The sequence below is a fragment of the Oryctolagus cuniculus genome, chromosome 16 (assembly GCF_051225735.1).
Source record: "Oryctolagus cuniculus isolate XC-2025 breed Fujian yellow rabbit chromosome 16, ASM5122573v1, whole genome shotgun sequence".
NCBI classification, from domain to species: Eukaryota; Metazoa; Chordata; class Mammalia; order Lagomorpha; family Leporidae; genus Oryctolagus; species Oryctolagus cuniculus.
Genome location: NC_142882.1, coordinates 64,676,357 through 64,703,889, shown reverse-complemented (window position 1 = coordinate 64,703,889; position 27,533 = coordinate 64,676,357). Strand labels below are relative to the sequence as shown.

The 27,533-nt window shown below is 43.2% G+C and overlaps 2 protein-coding genes across 4 annotated transcripts in view; one reads left to right on the top strand and one right to left on the bottom strand.

Moving 5' to 3' along the window:
* The window catches only part of SFRP4 (secreted frizzled related protein 4), a 181,022-nt gene that overhangs the window by 141,585 nt on the left and 11,904 nt on the right, over window positions 1-27,533 (top strand). The gene's annotated exons all lie outside the window — the stretch shown is intronic.
* On the bottom strand, window positions 1,161-26,465 carry EPDR1 (ependymin related 1). Its single transcript, XM_017344434.4, has 3 exons — window positions 25,730-26,465; window positions 4,140-4,348; window positions 1,161-3,092 (listed from the first exon to the last, which is right to left on the bottom strand). The coding sequence occupies exons 1-3, from the start codon at window positions 25,996-25,998 to the stop codon at window positions 2,899-2,901; spliced, it is 672 nt and encodes a 223-aa protein (XP_017199923.2). The 5' UTR covers window positions 25,999-26,465; the 3' UTR covers window positions 1,161-2,898.

Genomic DNA, 27,533 nt, shown 5'->3' with positions numbered 1-27,533 from the left:
CCCGTGGTGGAGCCTTCTTCAGCCTGGCAGAGTTGAAGGCAGGTAGAGGTGTGAGGACACCCCAAAGCTTGCCCGGGTCCTTGCAATTTGGAAGTGCAATGTTGCCTTGGGAGAGACAGAAATCATTTTTTTCCAGTGTAGTATAAAAGTTGAGAGATATGTGAGGTGATACCCAACCCTAGTTCATACCACCAGTGAGGCTGTCCACAGATAACTGAGGTGCTGGGATGCTCATCTTCATTAGCAGGTGCAAATCCCTGCCCCCGTGAATGGCCCTCTTCAAGTTGACTGTGATACTCACTGGACAGTGTTTACACAAGATTGCTAAGGAAACCTCCCGCCACCAAGAGGTATCCCAGCCATTATTTCTTAAAGGAAGAACAGTGTCTGGTGGTGAGACTGGAAAGTCAGGAACCTCAACAAAAAGAGCCTTGTGCACCACGCTAAGGGGCCCCACCTTACTGCTTTACTTTTAGGCAGTGGAGGGAGAACTACAGAGGCACAGCACTGTCAGATCCACATGGAGGTCCCCACCAAATGTAAAATCCTTCTGGACTTTTTTAACTGGTTTAACTACTCCAGTGGGCCAACCAGAAAAAAAGAGCACCTACTTTCTATGTTGCTGAATAAGATGAGTTTTCTTCCTTTCTCCTTTGAGTGGGTATATGGGCTCGGATGTGGTTAAGGGGAAGTGGGGCAAACACTGCCACAAACATCTGATCAGGCTGGACCACCTGGAAAGCAGCTGTGAGACTCCTCCTGGTCTGTGCATTCCAGACTGGCAGCCTCAGCTGGGCCTTGCTCCCCCCTGGAGCTCTGGAACATGCATGGGCACCAGGAAGAGCAGGTGCTCCTTTTGGCATATGGTTGACTGACTGATGAATGAAGGAGAACAGGTTGATTTCAAGGAAAAAGAAGCAAGGCAAGGACAAAAGGTGTGAAGTTCCTCTAATGGCCAACAATGGTAATATCTCAGAGCTGATGGAGCCAGATGGTAGCTTTAAGAACTATTACAGTGGGACTTAGGATACCAGTTGCTGGTGGGGACAGAAGACAAAGGTCAAGAATGCCTCTGAGGCTTCCAGCACAGGCAACTAGAAACTGGACTTAAGGGAAGATAAGAAGGAGCACAGGCTTTTGAGAAAAAATAACAAATTTGATTTTGGTCACATAGAATTTTATTTATGTGTATATTTATTTATTTGAGAAGGATTTAACTCCCTTATACCAAGATTATCCATATTTATTACAAAAGCCAATATATCAAGGAACACTTTGAAATGCAAATAAATTCATTTATTAATAAAGATAAACTGTTAGTAATATAGATTGTTTTCAGCATAATATAGGTATTACACATTTATCTTGGTAACTAAAGATAGATGGCCAGATGAGCACAATAGCAGAAGAATCTGGAGCCATACATTTTACTACTGATCCCTAGTGATCAGCAAACCCAATCCCATTTAACAGAACAGGAAACTAAGGACCACAGCGGCTAGCATTCTCCATCCGACAAACACTTAGGGCACTGACCATGTGCCAGGCACTTACTTGGTGCTGGGGATATAAAGTAAACGGCCCATGCTACCCGTACTCAAGGAGCTCATAGCTAAGATAGTGGATGGTAGTATGCAAGTATCGTGAGAAAATCATGCTCAAGCTGCAAGTAATCAGGCTTGGGAGCAGCTCTGTGAGAAGATCATGGGCAAGTGACTGGGTGGTGTAGGGAGAGGGTGATCAGAAGTCAGATAGACATCAAGGTTGTGAATCGGTCCCAGGAAGGCCACGTTCAGGGCAAGCCTAGTGCATTTAAGAACAGAGGGATTACAGTACATGGGAATTCTAATCCTGAATCAAGAATACAATAGTCTCCTGACTCCCAGCTCAGGGCTATTGTACAGCTCTCCCTGTTTATTGACAAGTGGCAAAAGGTTTACCACATATATCAATACTACTCCATAGCAAAAAAAGGGAAGCATACATGGCTCATGCCCCACTATACAGAGGTATTAAAATATTCTAAACCCTTCTGCTTACAAGTCTTTTAGAGGAATAAATATTTCATATTACAGCCTTTCATTTCCTTCTAAGATATTTAGATCCATTGGATCTTATCATACAGTTCTTAATTCTGGAAGGAATTTGAAGGGATCAATTTGTCAGTAGACAAGGGAGTACAGGAGCAGTGGGGGCCAGGGGTGGGGAGCAGTTACTTCTCTGGTGCAGTGACACATAGAGTCTCCTCTTTAGCGGACTTAACAACCAATACTAAAACTGACAAGCATCATTCAGCTTCTTATTATCACCAACAATTCTCAGTGATGCCAGTAGTAAAATACTCCTCCTTGTCACGGCAAACTGCTCTTAATGACCTCTAACTTCTTTGTGTCACTAAACTGGGCATGCACTTGAACACACAGAAATCAGGTCATTCAGGCTTTAGAAATATAGCCATGCACCATTTAGTGTTGTGCACATGTTCCAGGAAATTATCACAGAGTAATTTTGCCATTTTGTGAATATCATAGCCTACAGAGTTACACAAACAGAGACAGCTATGATGTCATGAGGTGATACAATCTTATGTGACCACCACTGTGTATATGACCCACCATTCATCAAAATATATTGTGTGGTACATAACTGTATGTGAAATGTCTATATTAGCCATCTAGTCAACTCAAATTACCACTACTACTCCCTTCAATTTTCTTTTGTAAACACAGCTTGAGTTGTCAAAATCAGACATACAAAAAACTCAAATCAATGTTTATCTTTCAAAAATCATATTTGTCTCCAGTGAAGATTTTCATCCCATTCAGTCTCAAATCTGTTTCCAGCTTGGGCCCTGGGTATCTGATGTCCAAGGCTGCCACTTCTGTGTCCACAGGGTCATCAGGGGCATTCCTCACTCATCCTCTCTGTCTGGGCCGACTGGCACGTGCTTGGAGGGGTAAACACTGAGGGGTCTTTTATGCCCAGCTGCACATCAAAAAACCGTGTGGATAGTAGCACACTGTAATTTCTGGTGAAGGTTTCCTGGACAGGATAACAATCCTTGACTGTATAAATGCCAATCCAGGTTTCATCTGCAAGAGGAAGAAAGTTAACTTTTTAGTAGAGCAAATAGGCATGCCTGATTTTTTTTTATTGTGATAAAATACACACTATTTTTAAGAACATTCACGCTGTGAAAGCATCACTGTCATTCACCTCCAGACTATTTCATCTTTTCAATTGCAATTTTGTACCCCATTTTCCTACCCCCATCTCTGGTAGTCAACAATCAACTATCTGTCTCTAGGAATCTGGGTACTTCCTGTAAGTGGAATAATACTATATTTGTCTTTTTGTGAGTGGCAAGGTTGATGTATGTTGTAATATGTGTCAGAATTGCTTTCCTTTTTAACAGTGAATAATCGTCCATCGAATTTCTACACCAGATTTTGTTTACCCATTCTCCCATCTCTGGATATTGGTGTTGCTTCCATGTTGTGGCTATTGTGAATAGTATTGCCATGAACACTCATATGCAGATATCTCCTTGAGTTTCTGCCTTCAATTCTTTTGGGTATTTATCCAGAAGTGGAATCACTGGATCATATGGTGACACTATATTTAACTTCTCCAGGAATCACCATTCTGTTTCCTGTAGCATGAATGCCTGTATATTGAAAATATTCTTGAAAAAGACATACTGACAGCAGAGCAGAAATGGCTCAAATAAAAACAAGTAGGTTCAACACTCAGAATAATAAGACTAGATCTGGTCACTGCAGTTTTAAGGAATTGAAATGGGGGAAGGGAAAAGGGGTACCTGATTCAATGTGTGCCTTAGAAAAGTGCCTTCCATGTCACCAACCTTGAGGTGATGGTGGAAAGTCAAAACCAAGGCTAAGTCCATAAGAGACAACATGGCAGACAGGTAGAGAAGGCACTAGAAGGTGAATTGTTTCAGGTACAATGCTTAGATCCCAGCGTCTCATCACTAGCAGAGTGCACGTGGGGATTTCAATGGGGCTTTATGCATTTCATTAAACTAATATGACTCCCTAACAACCTCCTTCCTAAAGGACTTAAGTCTTTTTCCAGGTATGTGTCATGAGACACAATGTTCAGATTCTTCTAATCCTTACAGGATCGAGCAGACTTTCTGTCGGACCACTCCTGGACAGAGATCTGCTCCTGAGGCCCCCCGATGGAGTACTGGTCTTCAAAGGTGGAGTTCTGAGGAATGTCAAGAGGATCCCAGGGATCAGTCAGGGAAATCTTTGAGCACTGCTTGGTGGCTTGTTCAATCTGAAACATTACTCCATCCTTATAGAGGAAAATATACTCGAATAATCTGGAAGACAAATGGAAAGAAAATAGCTTAGGACTTTGTGTTACAGTCATTATGCCTTCTACTTCACTTTCAAAATAGAAAAAAGATGAGTTTTGTTTTTGAACAGTAGACACATGAAATAACCTGCATATGGAAAAATTAAGATTTAGAATTCAACATTGAATATTCACTGGACAAATTCTCCTGAAGGATCTGTTGTATGCCAGGTCTTTTTTTTTTTTTTTTTTTTTTTTTGACAGGCAGAAGGCAGAGTGGACAGTGAGAGAGAGAGAGAGAGAGAGAGGGAGAAAGGTCTTCCTTTACCGTTGGTTCACCCTCCAATGGCTGCTGCAGCCAGCACGCTGCGGCCGGCGCACTGCGCTGATCCAAAGCCAGGAGCCAGGTGCTTCTCCTGGTCTCCCATGCGGGTGCAGGGCCCAAGCACTTGGGCCATCCTCCACTGCACTCCCTGGCCACAGCAGAGAGCTGGCCTAGAAGAGGGGCAACCAGGACAGAATCCGGCACCCCGACCAGGGCTAGAACCTGGTGTGCCAGCACCGCAGGCGGAGGATTAGCCTAGTGAGCCATGGCGCCAGCCTGCATGACAGGTCTTATGCTTACAAAACAAACATGGGGGAGACACACATTGGCTTAACAAATAGTTTGTGGCCTTTCTTTTAGCCATAGGGACACAGGAAGACTCGACCTTTGGTTTAGTTGAATTCTTGCAACACCAAGTCAGGAACTACAGAGATAGATGGAGTGTAGGGCAAGAAGCAGCTGAGGGGACAGACGTTGCAGCAGGTTAAGCCACTGCTAATGATGCCGGCATCTCATATCAGCTGGTTTGAGTTCCAGCTGCTCAAATTCCAATACAGCTTCCTGCGAATACGCCTGGGAAGGGAGTGGAAGATACCCCAGTGCTTGGGTCCCTGCTGCCCATATTGGAGACCCAGATGGGGTTCCAGGCCTATGGTTTTGGCCTGGCCCAGTCCCAGCTGTCGTGGCCACTTGGGGAGTGAACTAGCAAATAGAAGAGCTCTCTCTCTCTCTGTCTCTTCTCCTATCTCTGTCACTCAGTCTTTTAAGTAAATACATAAAGAAATCTTCAGAAAGAAAACAAAGCAGTAGCAGCTGAGAAGTGGGTAGAACAAGTCCCTGCCCCTCATTGCCTTGATTAGCTATCAGACAGAAGGAATGGGCTTTGTAGACTTCAGCTGCACTGAGCATGGACACTCCTCGCATACCCTGAGTGAGCTGATACCAGCAAGGACAAAAAAGAGGGCACCCCAGAGCAGTTGGCTTCCCAAGGTCGAACTGGTCTCACACTCTGAGCCTCTGTGTAGCACCATTTGCTCACCTTTGGTGGGGAGTGAGAGGGAGGTATTCTGAGCCGTGCCTACAAATTATGGAGCATGTGTGTTGTCTCCAGTCCTGTATCTTCCTTTATGCTCAGCAATGTTGGTATTAGGTGAAGGTTTCTGTTTCCTTGTGTTTCACTGTCAATCCTAAACTCGGGCCAGCACTGCTGGTGGGGCATAGTGGGCTTCCTGACCCCACACAGTGAATTTGCAATGCCTGAGAGCCGAAGGGCCTGGAGGCATGGCTTTTGCCAAGCAGGTAGAGGCAGCCCACACTTGATCTAGAAGAGCCTCCAATGAGGTTCTTACTCTCCTTCTCAAGTGCATGCTGCAATCTGTTTTCCTTAGAAAAGATAATGCCCATGATAACTGTGTATATGCCCAAAACAGTACCACTATTAGCATCATGCTTTGGACTTCTACAAGCTAGTATGGAAATAACAAACATGGCCTAATTTTATATACTCAGATAAATCCTATTATTTCAGAAAAGACATGAAATGGCTTACAAGGAAAGAAACAGTCACATACCTTTACAAGCACATGTCATTGTAGGAAGAAAAAAGTGACTTCCTCAGTTATTGTTCAAAAATGGGCCTAAATTCTTATAATATGCATGCAGGGTCCACATAAAACTGTTAGCTTGGGGCTGGCACTGTGGCATAGCTGGTAAAGCCACTGCCTGCAGTGGCTGTACCCCATATGGGTGCCGGCTCCTCCACTTTCGATCCAGCTCTCTGCTAGGCCTGGGAAAGCAGTAGAAGATGGCCCAAGTCCTTGGGCCCCTGCACCCACATGGGAGACCCAGAAGAAACTCCTGGCTCCTGGCTTTAGAATGGCACAGCTCCGGCCATTGCAGCCATCTGGGGAGTGAACCAGCGTATGGAAGATCTCTCTCTCTGTCTCTCTCCCTCTCTCTCTCTTTCTCTCTCTGCTTCTCTTCTCTATGTGTAACCGTGACTTTCAAGTACAATAAATAAATCTTTTAAAAAAAACCTGTTAGCTTTTGGAAGTTTGGAGTTGGCTTTTCGCTGTTATCTCACCACCAGTTAAGTCCCTGGCACATCAGAGTCTAGACTATTCATTGAAGGAAGACAGAAAGATTAACTTACTGCATATTCCATTTGTAAATACAGAGACCTTTCTCCTTACATAAATCCTGTTTTCTGAAACTTTTCATGACAAGTGAGCTATCCACCAAACACCCATACCGTTTCCTCTCGGGGGTACTTGGGTGCCTTTACTGATGTTCTCACCTCTTGCACTATCATTGTGTACTTTCCCATGTTCTAGGTGTCCAGAGTGGAAAATCGCCCCTGGCTTTTGTGGATTCTCTAGCTGTTCACTTTTCACACTGCAGTGACTGTTCCATGAAGGAAGTGCAACCAGATGCAGAAGGGAGATTCCTTCCTGAGACCACCACCTTCACTCCCGAATCCACAGGGTCACAGAAGCACCCCAGAAGCCAGGATTGGCCATACTTGACCACGGCCCTCTCACCAGAGCTTATTGGACCAATGATGGACATCTGACCCAGGAGACAGATTCTTTTTTTTTTTTTTTTTTTTTTTTTTTGACAGGCAGAGTGGACAGTGAGAGAGACAGAGACAGAGAGAAAGGTCTTCCTTTTCTGCTGGTTCACCCTCCAATGGCCGCCAGGGCTGGCGCACCGCACTGATCCGAAGGCAGGAGCCAGGTGCTTCTCCTGGTCTCCCATGGGGTGCAGGGCCCAAGCACTTGGGCCATCCTCCACTGCACTCCCAGGCCATAGCAGAGAGCTGGCCTGGAAGAGAGGCAACCGGGATGGAATCTGGCGCCCTGACCGGGACTAGAACCTGGTATGCCGGCGCCGCAGGCGGAGGATTAGCCTATTGAGCTGCGGCGCCGGCCAGATTCTTTACCCTAGACATGTGTAGCTACGACTCGGGAGACTAGGTCTCCTGAGGTGGCTAGTCCTCCCACATGCAAACCCGTAAGTCCTTCAGGCAGTTTACCAGCACACCAAGTGAGCAACATAAAGAATGAAGCAGAGGGAGGCTATAGCAAGCTGGGATTACAGCAGCTGTTCCTTTCCTGGATGCATTTGTTTTCTGAGGTGCTTGGAGACCCTCTGACTGAGTTACATGAAGCATCCTTTGTTGTAATAAGCCTTCCTTGAAGGGCTTGTGACTTAGGCCATCAGTTAAATGATGACTCCAGATGTCTCCCTTAAAAAGTTGTTTACTTTTGCAATTAGCAAGTAATTGGTGGATGATAGGTTGGCACGCTGGGAATACCATGTTACCCAATTAACTGTTCACCTAGTGCTTTTAGGCAAAACTGTTTCAGTGGGAGGTGTTAGAATTGCTCCAGTGAAATGACAGACAACATCTACACATCTGAATCTATTCAGTACCACTCTGGACTCAGGGGTTTTTGTGCATTCAATGCATGACAAATAATTAAAATCATTTCTGTATTCCTTTTGATGCTTCAGTTGTCCTAAGTGTGGTCCATGGGAACTCTTCCAGCTGGTGTTGGTGGCTTCTGACAGGACCCGATTAGCCTTTGAGTGGAGTGCTTCCTGACTTTGTGTGATACCAGGTGTCCTAGGTGTACTTTAGATTTTCCCTGCCCTAGACCCGAGATCAGTCATTTCTGTAAAGAACTGTAGTTACACTTAACAGGAAAACAATTTAGAAACCAACATCAGGGCATTAGATGTGCTTATTGTCATTGGGATGTCATTGATTGAAGATAGAGCTACCTGCAACCAAACCATGAATGCTTACTGGTATTTATAACAAATTTAGCCTTATAAATTTTTTTCTATTTTTTTATTCATATGAGGATATTTAAAAAGGTTTATGGAAAATAGAATTGAAAGGCAATAATTATGCAATCATATGTAATGCACTGCCATCATATATCTTTTTAATCATGCTTCCTACAAACATTAGCAAATATACGCATTTGTTTTACCGTGTAACAATTGTGAAATAATAATTTCAATTGTTGTTGAGTGATGTTACGATTTCATTGCAGCTTTTTGTGAATCCTTCTCTTCCATAGCAGGTTATTGTTTGCATATATGAAGATTATTGATTTTTCATGTTAATGTTATAGATAGCTACCCTACTGAATTCTCTGTTGTTTTAATTAGCTTTATTTTGGGGTCTTCTGTGTTTTCAGATATACAGCAAAAATTATTACTGACAGAGATAGTTTTTTTTTTTTTTTTTTGACAGGCAGAGTGGACAGTGAGAGAGAGAGACAGAGAGAAAGGTCTTCCTTTTGCCATTGGTTCACCCTCCAATGGCTGCCACAGCTGGCGTGCTGCAGCCGGCGCACCACGCTGATCCGAAGCCAGGAGCCAGGTGCTTCTCCTGGTCTCCCATGGGGTGCAGGGCCCAAGCACTTGGGCCATCCTCCACTGCACTCCCTGGCCACAGCAGAGAGCTGGACTGGAAGGGGGGCAACCGGGACAGAATCCGGCGCCCCGACCGGGACTAGAACCCGGTGTGCCGGCGCCACAAGGCGGAGGATTAGCCTAGTGAGCCACGGCGCTGGCCTGACAGAGATAGTTCTTTTCCTTTCTAATTCTCATTCCTCTAATTGCTTTCTCTTCTCTGATTATATTATAAATAAATACAATACAAATATAATTGAGGTAATAAACATCATTGCCATCTTCCAGAGTTTAATGGAAAAGACAATAAATATAAAATAATTTAAGAACTAAAGGCCGGCGCCGCGGCTCACTAGGCTAATCCTCCACCTGTGGCGCCGGCACTCCGGGTTCTAGTCCCGGTTGGGGCGCCGGTTCTGTCCCGGCTGCTCCTCTTCTAGTCCAGCTCTCTGCTGTGGCCTGGGAAGGCAGTGGAGGATGGCCCAAGTGCTTGGGCCTTGCACCTGCACAGGAGACCAGGAAGACGCACCTGGCTCCTGGCTTTGGATCGGCGCCGGCGCCGGCCATAGTGGCCATTTGGGGGGTGAACCAACAGAAAAAGGAAGACCTTTCTCTCTGTCTCTCTCTCACACTAACTCTGCCTGTCCAAAAAAAAACAAAACAAAACAAAAACAAAAAAACAAAAAAAAAAAAACAAAAACAAAACAAAACAAAAAAAACACTAAATAGATCTTACCATGTTTTTAAAAAGTACCCATCAGTTTTTACTGAATGCTTTGTAATAGAAATGTTTGTTGAATTTTATCAACTGACTTTCTGGCAGAACTACTATATGATCATATTATTGTTTTCATACATGCTTGTGGATTTCCTAAAATTGAGCCATCTTTGCACCCCTAGAATAAACTTCACTTAATCATAATGGATCATTTTTCTTTGATATGAGATTCAGTTTGATGTTCAGGGAGTTTTAATAAATTATTATATCACTGATCATAGATGGGAACACTTTATGCTTAACGGATTCACACTCCCTGATTTCCTTCAGTAGTTCCCCACTTATGACCACTTAGGTTATCTCCATGTTTTGTCAGTGTTGCTAATGCTGAATATAATTTGGAGATAGAACCTCTTGCCTTTTTGTGCTTTTATCCCTATGGGGGGAAAAATAGACTGGGATTATTGCATCAAGGGAATTTCCATTTTATGTTTGATGAAGTATTACTCTCTCTTTAAAAGGAACACTGATTTTTTTTTTAGCTCTAAGTGTAGCTTCTATTAATTTCTCTGCATTAGAAAAAGTACTAAATGGTTAACCTATTAGGAAAAAGAGAGAAGAAACTTTTCTGGTAGTTTTCTTATTTAACATAATGTTTCCGGCCAATGTGAAAGGCTTTGTTGAAAAGCTTAGATCAAGAATCAAGGTTCACACTTTACTACTGGTGGGCTGTGTGATCATAATTTTAATCTTCTTATTTCCCTTATGTGAAAAGAGACCAAAATTTTGAAGCTCATAGCATTATTATGAATATTATTTAATGGATATAAAATTATGATGCAAATGCAAGATATTATAGCTTAGGTAGGAAAATTTGGCCATGTTTCTGTTCATTTTCATCAGTTAGCATTTAAAATGGAAGTTAATCATCTGAAATGCACACATGACTCCAACACCTATGAAACAGAGGAGGGCTAATTCATCCAGAATAAAGAGATGAAGGAGATAACATTATTGCTATGGTGGGTCCCTTCCTAGAAGACTCAACAGGCATTTCTACCCCTTCTCCCTTGCCTGTCACTCAATTTGGAGGCTAAGTCACATAGTTCATTTTCTTAAGTCTCCTTTTGGACTAAGGATGTCATTGGTCCTAGCCTTGGAGAACTAAAGGAGCGTCTACAGGGAGAGGGAGTCCTCTGGCATCTTCTCCGTTCTGAAAAGAGAAGAGGAAAGGCCTGTCCACTCCACTTCTTTCATTTCTGTCCCCAAATGTAGTTGAATAAGAACATAATGCTTGCAGCAGAGGCACCCATCTTGAAACGCTGAGGCAACTAGTCAGTATGGCGTCTTGCAACCAGGAGACAGTTGTCGAAGAATGGTAGAGTAAATGGAAAGAGCCTGGGGCCTCAGTGAAACTGCTGAGTCAAACCTAGGAACATTTATCACAAGAATTCTGGAGGAAGAAATATTCTTAGGGTTTAAGCATCTGTTAGATTTTCTGACACCTGGAACTTTAAGTATCTTTAAGGAAATAAATAAAAACTGCTTTGCAGATATTATCTATTTTATTCCTTACAACAACCTTAATAGAATCTTCCCTTCCAGAATGAGCATGGCCCAAGGACTAAGCTAATCTTAGAATCAAAACTACCAGTGTCTGCCCTGAGCATGGGTGAAACTGACCAGCTACTGCCTTATTAGCCAAGAAGCGATTGTTTTCCTGTCCTGAATTAATGTAGTCGGTGAAAAAATACAAAAAGTTCAAGACAGTGGTTACAGATTGGCATACTCAACTGGCTGATCTAGTACTAACGTTTTCATCTCTTTAACAAAAAATACAAAGTTCCAAGCCCAACTTAGTAGTAAACAATGGGCTGGAATTGGACCCAAGATTTGACCTACCAGACTCATTCTAATTCTCTTAACACCATGTCCTCCCCTCTCTCCACAGGCGGGGGTAGGGGTGAATGAGTCTTCCCATCCACATAGAACTGCTTGGCCATCCAAGATACACTAAATTACAGAAAAGGGAGTAGGCAAATATTATATTGTGATTACAAAAGGACTTAGGCTTTTATGGAAGAAACTGGACAAGCTTTGGATTTGTTTAATATGCAATATAATAGATTAGTAATGCATGCTGGCCCTCGGACTCCCAAGAGGAAAAACTGGACTGCAGCTGCTTGCCATTCTGGCCTACACTGAGTCTGTGTTACACCCTACAGTAATTATGAGACATGAAGAAGAAAAACAGTATTTCAAAATTACCGTGTTAGACAGACTCATTGTTCACATTGCTGCCAATCACATATAACACAAGGAAAATCAAATTACTTAAGAATGCAGCCCAAGGAAAAGTAAATCAAAGAACAATTATGTGTGCAATTTAAGAAGCTGCAAGGTGATGGGCCTCCAGTGTTTGGATTCTAGTTCAAAAGAAGAAAAAATTACTCAAGAAATTGAAGAGATTTTTTTTCCTCAAAAACATATCTGGATGAATATTGGCAATGTGTAGGCATATATTCTTTCATCTGATGAAAGATAATAAAAAAAAAAGCCTTTTTCATGAGACACTAGTTCAGGCTGACTTTTTTTTTTTACCACCACTAAAAGAAACAGCTTCTTTAATACTGAGATACCTGATGTTGCTATATTGTATGGCAGTTTCTAGAACTATATAACAAGGATAATAGGGAGGGTGAGGAGAGGAATGCATAGTCAGTCCTATGCTTTTCAGTAGAAATACATCAATTCCTACTGTGTTGACATATAAACTTATACACATACCCTTCCAGCTAACATTTAATGAAACTCTAAAGTATAAATCTTTCATTAGGATTTGGGATAGACTGTGTTTATGACAAAAGGAATAATATGTGACCAGATAACTTTCTGATGAAAAACATGATTATCAAAATAAATATATATGGGACAGGCATTTGGCCTACCAGCTAAATCACTGGTTGGGATGCCCACATCCCATATTGGAGTACTTGGATTTGAGCCTCAGTTTTTCTCTCAACTCCATCTTCCTGATAAAGCAGAGCTTGAGGGGCACTGGTGATGGCTCAAGTGGTTGGGTTCCTGTCACCCACAGGGGAGACTTGGATGCAGTTCCTGGCTCCCAGCTTCTGCCTGGCTCAAGTTCAGCCACCACAGGCCTTTGGGATGTGAACCAGTGGAGGAGCTCTCTTTCTGTCAAATAAATACATAAAAACATAAAAACTAAAAAAATGCAATGAAGGCAGAGTGTAAAACAGATGGGCCATGAGAAACACAAAGAAAAACAGAAAACAAGAACAAAACAAAAAACACGAGGCCTTGATTTAGGAGAAGTTATCCTAGACCTCAAGAAAATTATATGAAGTAATAGAGATGTTGAAGAAAAGATAAGAAATTTGAAAATCAGATGTGAGAGAACCAAAATGTATACAGAGAGACTCTACAACAAAGAGAGCAGACAGACTATGAAATCTTTAGAAAATGCAGACAAAATTTCTCTAGAGCTAGACATAGCCTGGAGACAATAAAGTGCAGAAATAACAGAAACAATCTCCAAAACCTGGGTAGGGGAAAATGACTCAAACAAAACCAAATTAACTTGGTGTCAGACTTCTCTTCTAGAGCTCAAGTGCCACAAAAATATCTTAGCAAATATTCTACTCTTACCCAATAAATTGTATGCATACCGAAAAAACAATAATTGTATTAAATAAGTAGATGTTCTCAGACATTCAAAACCTGTGAGAGTATACAACCCCCCTAGCCTCTTAGGAGGAGAAAGGTAACTGAGTAAGTTCTCCAGCTGACTGAAAGCATGCATCCAAATAAAGAATTCAGGTAAAAAAAAAAAACTGCTATAAAATACCCAATAAAAGGGGTAAAATTCCTTATGTTTCTTTCTTTAATAGAAGATCCTGTGGCAAAGCGCCTTGGAAGCATCTACGAATACACACACTATAAAAATTCCTGTGTTTGAGAAGCTGACCTTTTAGTGGCTTGATTCAGCATGGGGAAAGAAGGAAAGACTACATAAACCACCAAACACTTTAAATTCTTTGCAACCTACTGAGTGGTTCCAAATAAACACTTGTCCTAGGCAAAAGGAGCTGTGTTCTGATAGCAGAAAAGCAGATTCCGAGGCTTCGTTTTTAACCCTATTGAGCTTTCATGAGAGTGGCTCCACAGAGGCCCTAAGGGTGAGCCAGGCCATACCTGAAGCTGAGCCAGGCCAGAAGTGCCACTCTCCAAAAGCATAGCATGTGACAAAGGGGACAGGCAGAAGGCTTGATTCTGAGATAGGAGGCTGCCACACCCACAGGAAACATACCATGTCAAAGCACCGCAGCTGACATGGAATTTGAGGATAGTAAGTCTGGGGTGGAGTCTCTTCCCAGAAGCCTTCTCTTTCATGGGTGTGGGTTGAAAGAATTGTTCCTGGTCCACGTCTGTATCTCTCCCGAAGTGAGAGGTTCTACCCTCTCACATTTTCTCTACATTTCCTGTCTCAGTCTCTCTACTCCAACCAGGGTTCCTCCTCCAAGTGTTGGGCTTCAACAAACTCTGACAGCTCCAGGGTGTTGGGCACCTACATCAGAGGAATGTCTGCTTTTCTGATCCCGTATGTTCTGGTTCATCCGCATCTTGGTGAGATGCTCTGGGAAGTAGGATTCATGATCCTGGAAGATCTAAGAGGTGTTCCAGTAAGCACATTGAAGGGAATGTTTTAGAAGCTTTGGAGACGACGTAGGAGGTCGAGTTCAACAGTCTTCCCTGTGAGCATTTATCAAGCAGCTTTGGAGGGCCTTGTGTTCACCATAGCAGCTGCTGGATGCCGTGGCAGTTGGTTTTGGTGGGTTCATGATGACCCATGTATTCTTCCTGAGTTATATTTTGCCTCTGGCTAGCCCCATGCTACATCAGACCAAGGAACTGGCATGCTCCTTGGTGCTGTGTGCCATCTTCCCTTCTGCTGGTTCTTCTCTGATGCCATTTGAGGTGGTCCAGAGAAGTGTCTCCTTTGACAGAGTGTGGAGATTACATTGGTGCTTCTGCAGAGAGCTTTGGCGCTCACTCATAGGCAGGGCTCATATTCTGGGACTCCTGCAGTAGAGAGATTTATCCACAATAAACACAGCCTTCTGGGAAGGAGAAGGCATCATCCAAGACATGGCTTTTGTGTCCAGTGGCAGTTGCCTTCTATCCATCTGTTCTAAGTTCCTCCTTCCTTTGGAGAGCTTGACAATGACCTAAGCAGCTGCTAGGGGTCTGATGCTACCAAGAAGGCTTCTCAGATCAAAGAGGCACTGCTTCTGCTTTGTTTTAGGGCCTGGGAAAGCGTCAGTGCATATCTTGACAGAAATCCTCCAAAACTGAGACTGAACAGCAAGGGAGACATTGAGGTTAATGTTTGATAAGAAGTAGCTTGGGAACATCGTATGGATGAAATGAAGCTTGGAGTCCTTTCTATGCAGGTTGGACTATGCTTTCCTGGGGGCTCTCCTATGATCCTACATCAACAATTTAAAAAGATGATGGTCAGTATAATTTGATGTCAAAGATTACCAATGAGGAGATACGTCGTGATACGTCGTGTAAGTTGTAAGTAAATAATAAGCCATAAAACCATTTTTTACATAATGAGTTTATTGCTTAAAAAATACAAACACAAGGGGCTGGTGATGTGGTGTAGTAGGTTAAGCTGCCATTTGCAGTGCAGCTTGGGCCATCCTCCATTGCCTTCCCAGGAACATTAGCAGGGAGCTGGATCAGAAGCAGAGCAGCTGGGACTTGAACTGGCACCCAGAGGGATGCCAGCCCACAGGTAGCCACTCAACCCGCTATGTCACAACGCTAGCTCCAAGGTGCTGTTTTCTTAAGAGTCAAATATCATAAAAGAATATCATTTAGAAAATTATGAAATTATAATATTGATGATGTGAAAGATTTTCTAATAAAATATAAACAATCAGAACAGGCTCAGAATGAAGAAGAGAGTTACAAGGGCTAATAACCAGAGATATTCATACAGTGGTCAAGAGAGTTCATAGATCTTTGATCTTTGAACGTAAAAAGAGATCAAAGAGATATTCCCTCAAAAGGAGCTGCATCCAAATGGTTTCTTAAATTAGTTTTTGCTCACAAGGTTGCAGAGCATAGAGAGATACAGCCCTCGTTTACAGAGCTATGAAAAAATATGGAAAGCACAAAAGTCACATTGGCAGGGAAGTTGTGGGTAATTCTTATGCTTTTCTCTTTGAATTTCTATATTTTAGATATTATTCTACAGTGAATATATATTATTATTACCCATTTCTTCATTCATAGTTTCAAACATTATACATAGACCTTGTTCTAAGATAAAGCAACATTACACAAAAATCTGTGACCTTGTGGACTGGTGTTGTGGCATAGTGGGTAAAGCCACCACCTGCAGTGCTGGCTGCCCATATGGGTACCAGTTCCAGTCTCAGCTGCTCCACTTCCAATCCAGCTCCCTGCTAATGTGCCTGGAAAACCAGTGGAGGACAGCCCAAGTGCTTGGGCCCCTGCATCCACATGGGAGACTTGGAAGAAGCCCTGGCTTCAGACTGGCCTAGCCCAGGCTGTTGTTACCTTTGGAGGAATAAATCAGCAGATGGAAAGACCTCTCTCTTTCTCTCTCTCTGTCTGTCTCTCTCTCTCCCCTCCCCCATCTCTCTCTCTACCTCTGTGTGTAACTCTGCCTGTGCTGTGGCTCACTAGGCTAATCCTCCACCTGCGGCGCTGGCACACCAGGTCAGGGCGCCAGATTCTGTCTTGTTTGTTCCTCTTCCAGTCCAGCTCTCTGCTGTGGCCCAGGAAGGCAATGGAAGATGGTCCAAGTGCCTGGGCCCTGCACCTGCATGGGAGACCAGGAGGAAGCACCTGAATCCTGGCTTCAGATCGGTGCAGTGCGCCGGCCGCAGTGCGTCGGACATCACGGCCATTTGGGGGTTGAACCAACGGAAGGAAGACCTTTCTCTCTGTCTCTCTCACTGTCTAAACTCTGCCTGTCAAAATAAATAAATAAATAAAGAAATAAATATATATATATAAATAAATAAATAAACAAACCTGAGAGAGAGTTTAAGATGAAAGTTAAGATAGAGTAATAGGGGAGGCATTATTGTATTCTGAGTAGACTTATATATTGAAATTAGAGCCAATGCGTGGCAAGTGGAAGACAGAGAAATCAAGGATGACTCTGAGGGTTTTATGCTGAGTGACAGGTGTTGCTATTAGTTGAGATAAAGAAAACTGCAGGAGGAGTGAATATTGGTTGGCTGGTTGGCTTTTGTGTGTATTTGCTTGTTTGCAAGCTGTGCATTCGTTCTGGACATGCTGAGTTTGTGATGACTATTAGAGATCCAAATGCAGAGTCAACTCAGTGGCTGGATTTATATGATTGTAGAGTTCAGGGGTGATCTCTGGACTGGAGATATGTGAAGCTGCTTCAAATAGTTCGTGACAATGGAATTAAAATATAGGTGGATTTTAGTGCAAAAGAAGTTGAAAGCCATGTACAATTCTTTCATAATACATATTTCCCTTGAGCATTTTGAAAAGCCCTTGTACACATCAGATTCCTCTCTGGAGCAAGGCCATTTAAAGCCAGGACCTGGATGAGATCACCAACAGAGTAGATCTAAGCAGAAAAGTAAAGGGACAGAAAGCCTGAGCCCTGAGACATTCCACCACTAGTGATCTAGAGAGGAGGACAAGAACAAAGGAGACTGATAAGGGGAAGAAAGGAGGCAGAAGGAAGGGATACAGAAGAGTGGTATCTTGAAACCCAAGTGAAGAAAGTGCAACATGGTTAATGGAAAAACCCACAGTAAGGTGAGGAATGATAAGAGATTAGCTGGTTAGTAATGTGGAACTTACTGCTCTTGACCATAAGTAGAGTTGTGATTTTCAGTGAGTGTAGCAATGAAAAGTTTGATTGGAGGGAGTTCAAGAGAGCATGGGAAGAAAGAACTTGGAGTTAGTGTGAGATTTGCTTTAAATAGAAGGGGAGAATGAGGTTTCAGTGAGTAGAACCAAGAAAAGATTTTTTTCCTTTAAAGATGGGTAAAGTAAGAGAAAATATAAAGGGGAAAAAAACAAGATTTTTACTGGAATTGGGGAAATATAAGACTATACTTTTTTCCAGGAAAAGCAAACCACTAATTGGTGGAATATTTTCAGATCTTTGGGCACTTTGCCCCTGACCACCATCTTTAAGGTCAGAATCAGGAAGAAACAGCTCAAGGTTATTGGAGAGAAGTAAGGATGTTTTCAGAGCAGTATGGCGTCCACCTCTGGCATTCATTCCTGAGTTAGTCTCATACTCCACCAGCCTCTGAGTCTCCTGGGCTTCTTCCCTGGCACATCTTTTTCTTCACTGCTCACTTCTCCCACCCCACCCCAGCTTTAATCCTCTGCAATCCAGGGTCTATAATTCCACTGAATTCAGCCTCCTGAAGCAAACTGTAAGTGCTTTCAAGAAAATGTCCTTCTTGAAGAAAGGCTCAATATTGCAAATCCACATAATTTATTCTTTGAGGATCAAGAGGCTACAAGCAAATGGCTTGAACTAATAACAGATAATATTAGCTCCAGCCACCAAAGCTCAAGAGGAGGGAATACAGGATAAAAAAGGAGTCACTCTCCTGAAGTTCTCAAAGTCAATGTTTCTTAAAATGAAAGTTCAATCCATGCAAAAAAGAGTTTGTAATGAAATAAATTCATTGAACCCTTTACACTAATCTATCTCTCTTGGCCACCCAGATACCTACTGCTGATTTGGAATGAAGAAAAGCTGAGAAACCTGAAAGAAAGCAACATACATTAAAAATGCAACCTGGCCTTCCCATTCCTAGACTAAAGCCACTAGGCAGGACCAAGCAAGGAAGGCTTCTGAGTTGCCTGGCCTGGGATGAAGAGCCCTGGAGCAGTCAGGTGGCATTCATGTCGGGAAAGAACATTGGAGCAATGCATGGTTGGTTAGGGACTATAACTGAGTATTGGGAGACAGTTTAAGCACTGTCTGAGAAGGGAGCTGCAAAAATAGAAGGCAGAATATCAGCATGAACTTTCTGGTGTTCAATTGGAACTGCAGATGCCAGATAAATAACTCTATGGATTGTAATTGCAGGGTTAGAAATAAATATACATTAAATGTATGTATACATGTAAATGTGCATGAGTGTGTGCTTAAACTTACAACCCATAATTTATTCAGGAAGAGGTCCTGGGAATAAAACGACTTGAAAACACTGAGTACAACTCGTACACAAATCATGCTTTCCAAATCTTAGCCTTCAGTGGAGGTAACCACGGCTTCCTGAAAAATGGCTTATTCTATGGCCAGGGCAGAGAAAGAACAGATGATCTGGAACATGGGGCCAGGAATCAAGGAAGTGCTGAAAGAATAAGAAGACACATCAAAAGAAAATAGAAGCCAATTTGAAGAGGCTCCCACTGGCTTAATCTGGGACAATATGGGCAGCAAAATCAAGAACCAGAGAAAATGGAATAAAATGAGAATCCTTAAGTGCATGCTGATAGAAATAAATAACATGAAAGTTTAATAAAGAATAGGATGTGCACATGGTTTTAAAGTACCTCCTTACAACATACTTAATAATTACAAAGGAAGAAAGTGTCACACAACAGTGAAAAAAGCTGGCATACAGCAGTAAATCAAGTGATCAAAGTGAACATCAGGATGTAATAAGAACAGAGCATTACCTCTGAGGTATCCCTGCCAAACAGAAATAACTGGAGTCCAATTGTGAAGAAACATAAGACAAACTGAAATCAAGGATCATTCTACAAAATAACTCATCTATAATCTTTATGAGTACCAGAGCACAAGAAAAACCTCTGAGCTGTTCCAGAGTCTAGAGATCTACAACACCTAAAGCAATGCTTGTGTTTAAACTGCGATCTTTGCTATAAAGAGCATGCAAAAGACAACTGGTAAAACCTGAATGACACCCACTTTTCAGATGGCAGAAATGAATCAGTGTTCATCTCCTGATTTTTGAATGTGTTTCAGTTATGCAGAAGAATGTCCTTGTTTTTAGGAAACACACACTGCAGGATCATGGGCGTTTCAGGTTGGCAGCTCATTCTCAAAGACTTTTTTTGTACTGCAATTGCAACTCAACTGTATGAGATAATTTCATTATAAAATAAGACTGTGTGGCCGGCGCCGCGGCTCACTAGGCTAATCTTCCACCTAGCGGCGCCGGCACACCGGGTTCTAGTCCCGGTCGGGGTGCCGGATTCTGTCCCGGTTGCCCCTCTTCCAGGCCAGCTCTCTGCTGTGGCCAGGGAGTGCAGTGGAGGATGGCCCAAGTGCTTGGGCCCTGCACCCCATGGGAGACCAGAAGAAGCACCTGGGTCCTGCCTTCGGATCAGCGCAGTGCGCCGGCCGCAGCACGCCAGCCGTGGCGGCCATTGGAGGGTGAACCAATGGGAAAAGGAAGACCTTTCTCTCTGTCTCTCTCTCTCACTGTCCACTCTGCCTGTCAAAAAAAAAAAAAGACTGTGTGTTTGATAAAAAGCTTTATCCGTATTCACAAACACATATGACCACTGAAACTATCTAAGACGATATCATTCCCTGGTTCACATTCACAGCAGATACTTGGCCGAACATTGCTGCAAGAAATCAGATTCAATCCCTTTTTCTGAATGAAGCTCAGTTAAAGGAGGCCCTGTGAATTTAGGGCCCAAGCATTTAAAGGTAGTCTCTTCTTTTTTCCACCCAGAAGCATGGTCTTAGGTAAAGAAGAAAAGGAACTTGGAATTTATCTATACCGATGGACAAATTGAAAAAAAAAATTTAAATCCATAACAAGTTCATTGCATCATGGTAGAATTAGTAAATCAGCCTGGTATAATAGAAGCAAAATTGGCACTTTCATGATATCAATTAATTTTATGTTTATTTTTAAGAAAAAAGCCAAAAATTATTTAGTATCAACAATATAGGCAACATTAAAACTTAACTAAAATATATAAAACACTAAGGTTCTAAGAATCTTAGTTAAGGATCTTACTGTGGTCAAGCAAGGATTAGGGGCCATAACTGACTGGAATCACATAATTTTCAAAAGCTGAGGACTATGTAGTGGCATCCTTGATGCCTGTGCTCTATAACTATAATAGGCAGATTTTCTGAGAGAGAGAGAGAAACATTAGTCATTTAGAACTTGCCACTACATAGTGCTCAGCTTTTGCAAATAAAAGCCCTCTATTTAACAAGCAAGATTTGTAAGAGAATAATATTCTAAGATATTACACCAATGCATCATTTAATGCTTCTTTTTTCACTTCACATTAGTAGTTTTGTTAATTTTAATACCTAAACCACCACTCATGACCTAAGAGGGTTCATTCAGTATCTGTATTACTTCTCCCACAAAATTTAGTATACTGACTTCAATGAAAAATAGCCTATTCCTTTCCTTCAATCTTACAAATGTAATACTAGTGAGTTTAATCTAGCAGTCAGAAAAGACAGTTGGAAGCAGAAAAGCAAAATATTATCAATTACTAATAGTTCCCATTCTCTGCTCAAGCTTGTCTTATCTTAAGCTTGTAAAGTTGCTTAATCTTTTCCATCATCTTAGGGAACAGAGAGCCTGGAAAATCATAGTCATTCCACAGTAACTATCAGTGGGATTTTCCATAACTATCTGGATGCAAAATGAAAATCTTAAGAAGTTGATCCAATTTTAAAACTTACTTTTCAACTTATAAATATGAAAAGACAAACTATCCATATTTTCATATTTTTAATAACATCTGGTTTCTTGGTCACATTGCTAATACCTGAAAAAAGTTTTGAGTTTTTTCCAAGAAGCCTAAAGTTAAAGAGCTTAAAAATGTATTTATGCACTAAACATTCTTTTCTACATCTGACTTGGGGCCAGCAATGGGACTGTGACAAAAGAACCTTGCCAAGAACTTGAAAAGGAGGAGAACAAAATTGCCTTCTAAAAGTTAAACTGTGAAACCAACACTTAATGGTTCAGGGCAAATATATGAAGAATCACCACATGGGGACAAAATCTTCAAAGTCAGCAAGATTTGGCCATGACCCCACTAAAGGTTTAGAACACATAACTAAAGAGCATATGACCCAATCATGGAGTCATAGAAGGAGAGTTGCTAAGACAAACTTATGCAGATTCCACCCAGGCTCTGTTCAGAGTGGAAGGAGTCTGAAACCACAGAGTTAGGGTAGCATAGAATCACCAAGAAGGCATTTCCATTGTAAAAATTAATCCATCACTTCATCTTCACCTGATTGCCATTAAACATTATCCTGGACCAGCCTGCCTTATTCATGATGGAAAACTCAATGCAAAGCAGACAGCTTAGACTAGGACAGTCAATCATTAGATGTTTGTTCAATGAGTTTGCTCCAACTCTTTGCTCACAACCTCCTGATTATAATTTGGTTCCCTGCATAGTTCTGACTACAGGGAGAGAATGATCTGGTGTTGTGGATTTTGGCATTCTGGTCCCCATACCAGCCATAAAACTCATGAAAATAGATAGTTTAACATTTGATTTTTCATACTTTGAGTCTGCTTTAAAAGGAAGAGCCCTTATGTGTGCTGATGTGTCAAGTGTCTGAACCCAGGACTGGCAGTCTTTCTCATATGGGAAATCACATGATGACGACGATGATGATGAGTACAGTCTTGGCCATGTGCTAAGCATCTTCTGTGTACATCCAAACACTGTATCATGTGCGTTTCATACTTGAAATAATTCAGTCTCACCATGATCCAATAAATTAGTCTTTATAAGTATTCCTATTTTGTAAAAATGAGGAAAGTAGGCATAAAAAGCTGTAGTAACCTTTGGAAAAACACATTTGGAAACTGGATTCAGACATTGTTTTAGCTGATATTAAAACATAACTTCCTAACTTGTAAAAAATACTACATTTGCAGGGAAGAATTCTTATTCTTCTCTTGGCCACACTGCATCAGTAGTGTGTGTTGAGTCAATCCAGTCAACCATTAACATGACTACTCATCAACACAACGCCGTTGTACCAGCTTCCACATTAAATGCCTATTAAAGTAGCAACCAACCTTTTTGTCAGAATCCCTATAAGAAGGAACATCCATATGCACCATGCCATTCCATAAGGTGACTTCAGAAATCAAAAATAGAGGCCTATTTTACAAAAAATATATTTATTTGAAAGAAGACAAGGGAGAGATTGTCTTTCTAGTAGTTTACTCCTCAAACGTACACCAAGAGTTAGAGTAGAGAGAGGATGAATCCAAGAGCCAGAAATTCATCCAGGTTTCCCACACAGGGGGCAGGAACCCAAGTATTTGAGCTATAACCTTCTGACTCACAGAGTGCACCTTAGCAGGAAGCTGGAATTGGGAGCAGAGCCTGGGCTCAAACCCGGCACCCTATTACGGGATACAAGCACCCCAAGGGGCATCTTAACCACTGTGCCAAACACTTGTCCCAAAGATTCCATCTTGACTCTTCCCTCTCCCTCCCCATCTCTGCTACATAGTATCTAATCATTTAAATATCTTTCAATTAAACTTCTTCAATATTCCCCGAATGCATCCACTTGTCCACTTCCTCATCATTCTGTTGCTTCTACCGTCTTTTGCCAGGACTTCTAGAGAAATCACTTAGTTGTTTTGCTTCTACAGTTTCTCTGTATTGTTCCATTTTGTGTGCACACATTAGAGACATGTTCCTGATGCATCAGCAGTATTCATATAATGTAATCCTAACATGCCTCTGTTGAAGGTTCCTTCAGTATCACCCCTTATCAAACCCTGCATTTCAGCCCTAAAAAATTGGTCTGCAGCTCTTGGAATTTATCTAGTCCTCTATACTTACACATGTACCATGCCTGGAATACACTGTCAGCCCTCTGAACTGGTCTTCTCACCACAGTTCCCCTTCTCAGCTCATAAAACTGCTTTGGGATTTGCTTATATGTTGCTTCCTCCAGGAAGTCAGGTTTAGGTGCCCCTCTGAGGTGTCTTCATCACACTCCAGCTTACCGATCATCTCAGTGTACAGGAATTTTTAAAAATATGATGCCAACTCTACACTATGACCTCCTTGAAAACCAGCACTCACTGTTTATATGCAATACCTCCCATAAACAGATGCCTGCTAAGTGAATGAGTGAACCCCATCACAGGTGTCAGAATTCACCCAGCTACCAGAGTCTCAGCTGTGTGATAGTGAGAAAGCTCTTTTATCTCCTTAGACCTCAGAACCTGTCTGCACCAAGGAGCTCATAAACCCACACTGTCAAGTTGTGAAATTTAAACTAAACTGTATAATATATAAAATCCTCATCACCATTCGTGGCGTAATAAACGTGCAAACGTTGCTTGTTATTTTTGTGTCCTTCAAGACCCTGCTGAAGACTATCATGTTCTTTGAAGGCTTTGCACACATTCCCAGCCCACCATGGAGATTTCTGATGCTCCATGCCCCCTGTGCACTCATGCACAGTCACTGTCCCTCAGTATTCTGGGAATTGGTTCCAGGATGCCTTATGGATAGCAGAATATGTGGATGCTCACATCCTGTCCATAAAATGACAAAGTATTTGCATAAAGCCTATATATTCTTTAATTACTTACCATATCTCATATAGAGTAAATGCTATGTAAATGGTTGTTGTACTGTATTGTTTAGTGAATGATGACAAGAAAAAAAATTCTGTACATGGTCATTGCAGATGCCATTTTTTTCTGAGACTATTCAGTCCAGGGTAGGTTGACTCCTTGGGTGTGGTACCTGCGTACAGAGGGCCAGGTACACCTTGTAACACTTTCTCTTGGACTCTGAATTTATTACTTGAAAAGGTCTATCCTTCTCATACTTTCAAGATGCCTAATACTTCAACAAATGCTTTCAGACAAAATAACACTGTCAAGTTTTGTTTTGTTCTAGAAACTAATGGTACCCTTTTGCCACAGATCTATTATTCTTGGAGCCTTATAGCACGGGCATTCACATCACAATTCCTCATGACGCAAATGACCTAAAAACTGGCCAAGGTAACCCCAAGAAGAGCACACTTGGAGGAGCTTTGAGGGCTGGGGACAGGTGGTAATCCAGAATTAGAAACCAGGTCTTAAAGGGCTACAAGCAAGATGAGGTCTCAGAGAGAGTGTTTCCTCTGTCACAACCTTCTAAAGACCAAGTTAAAAAAACTGTAGTATACGTCTATGTGGAATATTGTGCAGCCATTAAAAAGAGGGGCCAGTCAATAAAGTGAGAAAGAAGAAGAGGCAAGGGATGATACTGAGTAAATGAGGAGACAGAAAACACATGCTTTTGGATCATGGTATGCAACATTTACTTTCAAAGAAAAAAATGAAACTTAAGGGAATAAACCAAAAACTTAACAGCCCTAACAAGATGAAATGTTTGCGGCTTAACTGTTCTTTTATCAATTCCCCACACCTTTTGTAGTTTGCCATATTCCTTTCAAATGTTAAACCATATTTCTGAAAAAAAAAAAAATTCTACTTGTGCCCTCGCAGATGTCTTCGGGAAGACAAGAGATAGAGCCCAAGACACGCCCTAGGCTGCAGGGTGCTCCACGCGCCCTGCGCCTGACTCAGCAGCACTGGGGCGCCTGGCAGCTGGATCCTGCCCTTCGTGGGTCTTTTCTTTACCTGCCCCCGCCCTGCTGGGCATTCCTGAACGCCCACCAGCAGGCTGCCCTCAGTGGGCCCAGCCCCTGATCATGCTGTCCATAAGCGACCCTCCTGGCAAAGGTTCTCTCTGGGAGTGGAGAGCAAGAACCCGGAGGGGCTGGCAGCTGCGCGCTCGGGCGCCCGCCCCCACGACCTGGCCCTCCGCTTCCCGCCCAGCAGGCAGCCCACCCCGCGCCACTGTACCTTTTGCAAGGGATCAGAGCCTTCCTCTCGTCCAGTACCCGCACACGCTGGTTGAGGCCGTCGTAGGAGAGCAGGGCGCGGCTGTTGCGCCCGCTGCTCTGCTGGTACACGACCTGGCGCCCCTCCCACTGCTGCGGCGCCTGGCACGGGCGCGGCAAGCCCGCCGAGCCCAGGCCGCACAGGCCGCCCAACGCCCAGACCCACAGGCAGCTTAGCAGCCAGGGGCTCAGGACCCCCCGGGCCAAGCGGAAAGGAGCGCGTCCTGGCATCGCGACTGGACGTCCCTAAAAAGCCAGCCCGTGGCGAAGAGGGCGCTAAGGGGCGCGGGCGCAGAGTGGCTCCCGCGGGCTCTCTGGGCTGTGTGCAGGCAGTTGTGGTCAAGGCGCAGGTGCTTCCTGTCTCCGCGCTGGCCTCTGCAGCTGCCGCGATGTGGACGCGAGGCCCGGGAGCTGGGATCAGGGGCCTGAGAGGCTCCCGTGAATCGCGAGGGAGCTACTCCTGCCTTGGCCGCTGCCTACTGCCGCTTCGGTTTCGCTGCTCACTGCTGCCAACAGGAAGCGCAGTGGCAGTGGTGCCACTAGCACCCTGAAGGGCGCGGTGGTTTAAAGGGGTTGGGGCGCGGGAGGGGGTGTGCTGAGCAGGTGGCCAACCCCTGGGGAGGGGGCCGATTTCAAGACCAAGATTTGGAGAGCAGAGCTGCTGCACTCGCTCAGCTCCACGTACCTTGCCTCGTGGCAAAATTATAGTGTTCTTGTTCCAGGTTAAAAGTAGAACCACAAGTAGGTACCTTTCCAAAGAAATACTAGCTATTCCGTATGGCCGCTTCCCAGCCCCCACTCCCAGAGAAGAGGGAGTGGCGCTTGATTCAAGCTTAGGTCTCAGAGACATTGCTTCAAGGTCACACTGCCATGGGACTGCTCCCCTCCCCTACCACCGGGCAGTCCCCCAAGCCTAGGGGTTTGTGTATCTGGAGATTTAAGGTCTTCAAGAACAAAAGTAATCGGGTTTATGTTTATATAACACTAGGATCTATAACGTGGAATCAAAAGATAAGGCAACTTAAAAAGATCCTTCTCTTCAAGTTTATAACTTTATTTGTGCTTTGTGTCAAGGAGAGGAAGAGTGAGCGGGTGAAACTGAGCGAGAATATTCCTGAAGGAAGGACAAGAGACAATGGACACAGCATTGAGGTTCGACCATAAGACAGAAGAATAATCTGGAGCCAGGTCACTCAAAGTCTTAAAAGCCATTTTAAGCAAGATATCCTTGGGGCCAGCGCTCCCTGGCCTGAAGCGCCAGCATCCCATATGGGTGCCGGTTCTAGTACTGGCTGCTCCACTTCCGATCCAGCTCTCTGCTATGGCCTGGGAAAGCAGTAGATGGCCCAAGTCCTTGGGCCCCTGCACCCACGTGGGAGACCTGGAAGAAGCTCCTGGCTCCTGGCTTTGGATCAGCACAGTTTGGGCTGTTGCAGCCAATTGGGGAGTGAACCAGCAGATGGGAGACCTCTCTCTCTCTCTCTCTCTCTCTCTCTCTCTCTGCCTCTCCTCTCTCTGTGTAACTCTTTCAAATAAATAAATAAATCTTTTAAAAAGGGGGGGTATCCTTAACTCCGAGGACCTTGAGAGCTGGCCATCAACTAAGCTAGACGGGCATCATTAGGGATGTGCCTTAGGAAGCTTGCTCAGGGGTCTGTGGGGAGAATGAGTACAGCCAGACAGAAGGCAAGGAGGTGAAGGAGGAAGCTGTTACTGAAATCCAGGAAAGAGAAACGACTGAGCCAAGCTTGGGGCTATGAGAAGGG

Bases quoted from the DNA above. Each gene is read 5' to 3' on its own strand.
- EPDR1 (XM_017344434.4), bottom strand. From the start codon at position 25,998: ATGCCAGGACGCGCTCCTTTCCGCTTGGCCCGGGGGGTCCTGAGCCCC. The intron at 4,349-25,729 runs GTACAGTGGCGC...TTTGTCTTCCAG, and splicing joins GCTCTGATCCCTTGCAAAAG to ATTATTCGAGTATATTTTCC. The intron at 3,093-4,139 runs GTAAGGATTAGA...TTCCTCTTGCAG, and splicing joins CAGAAAGTCTGCTCGATCCT to ATGAAACCTGGATTGGCATT.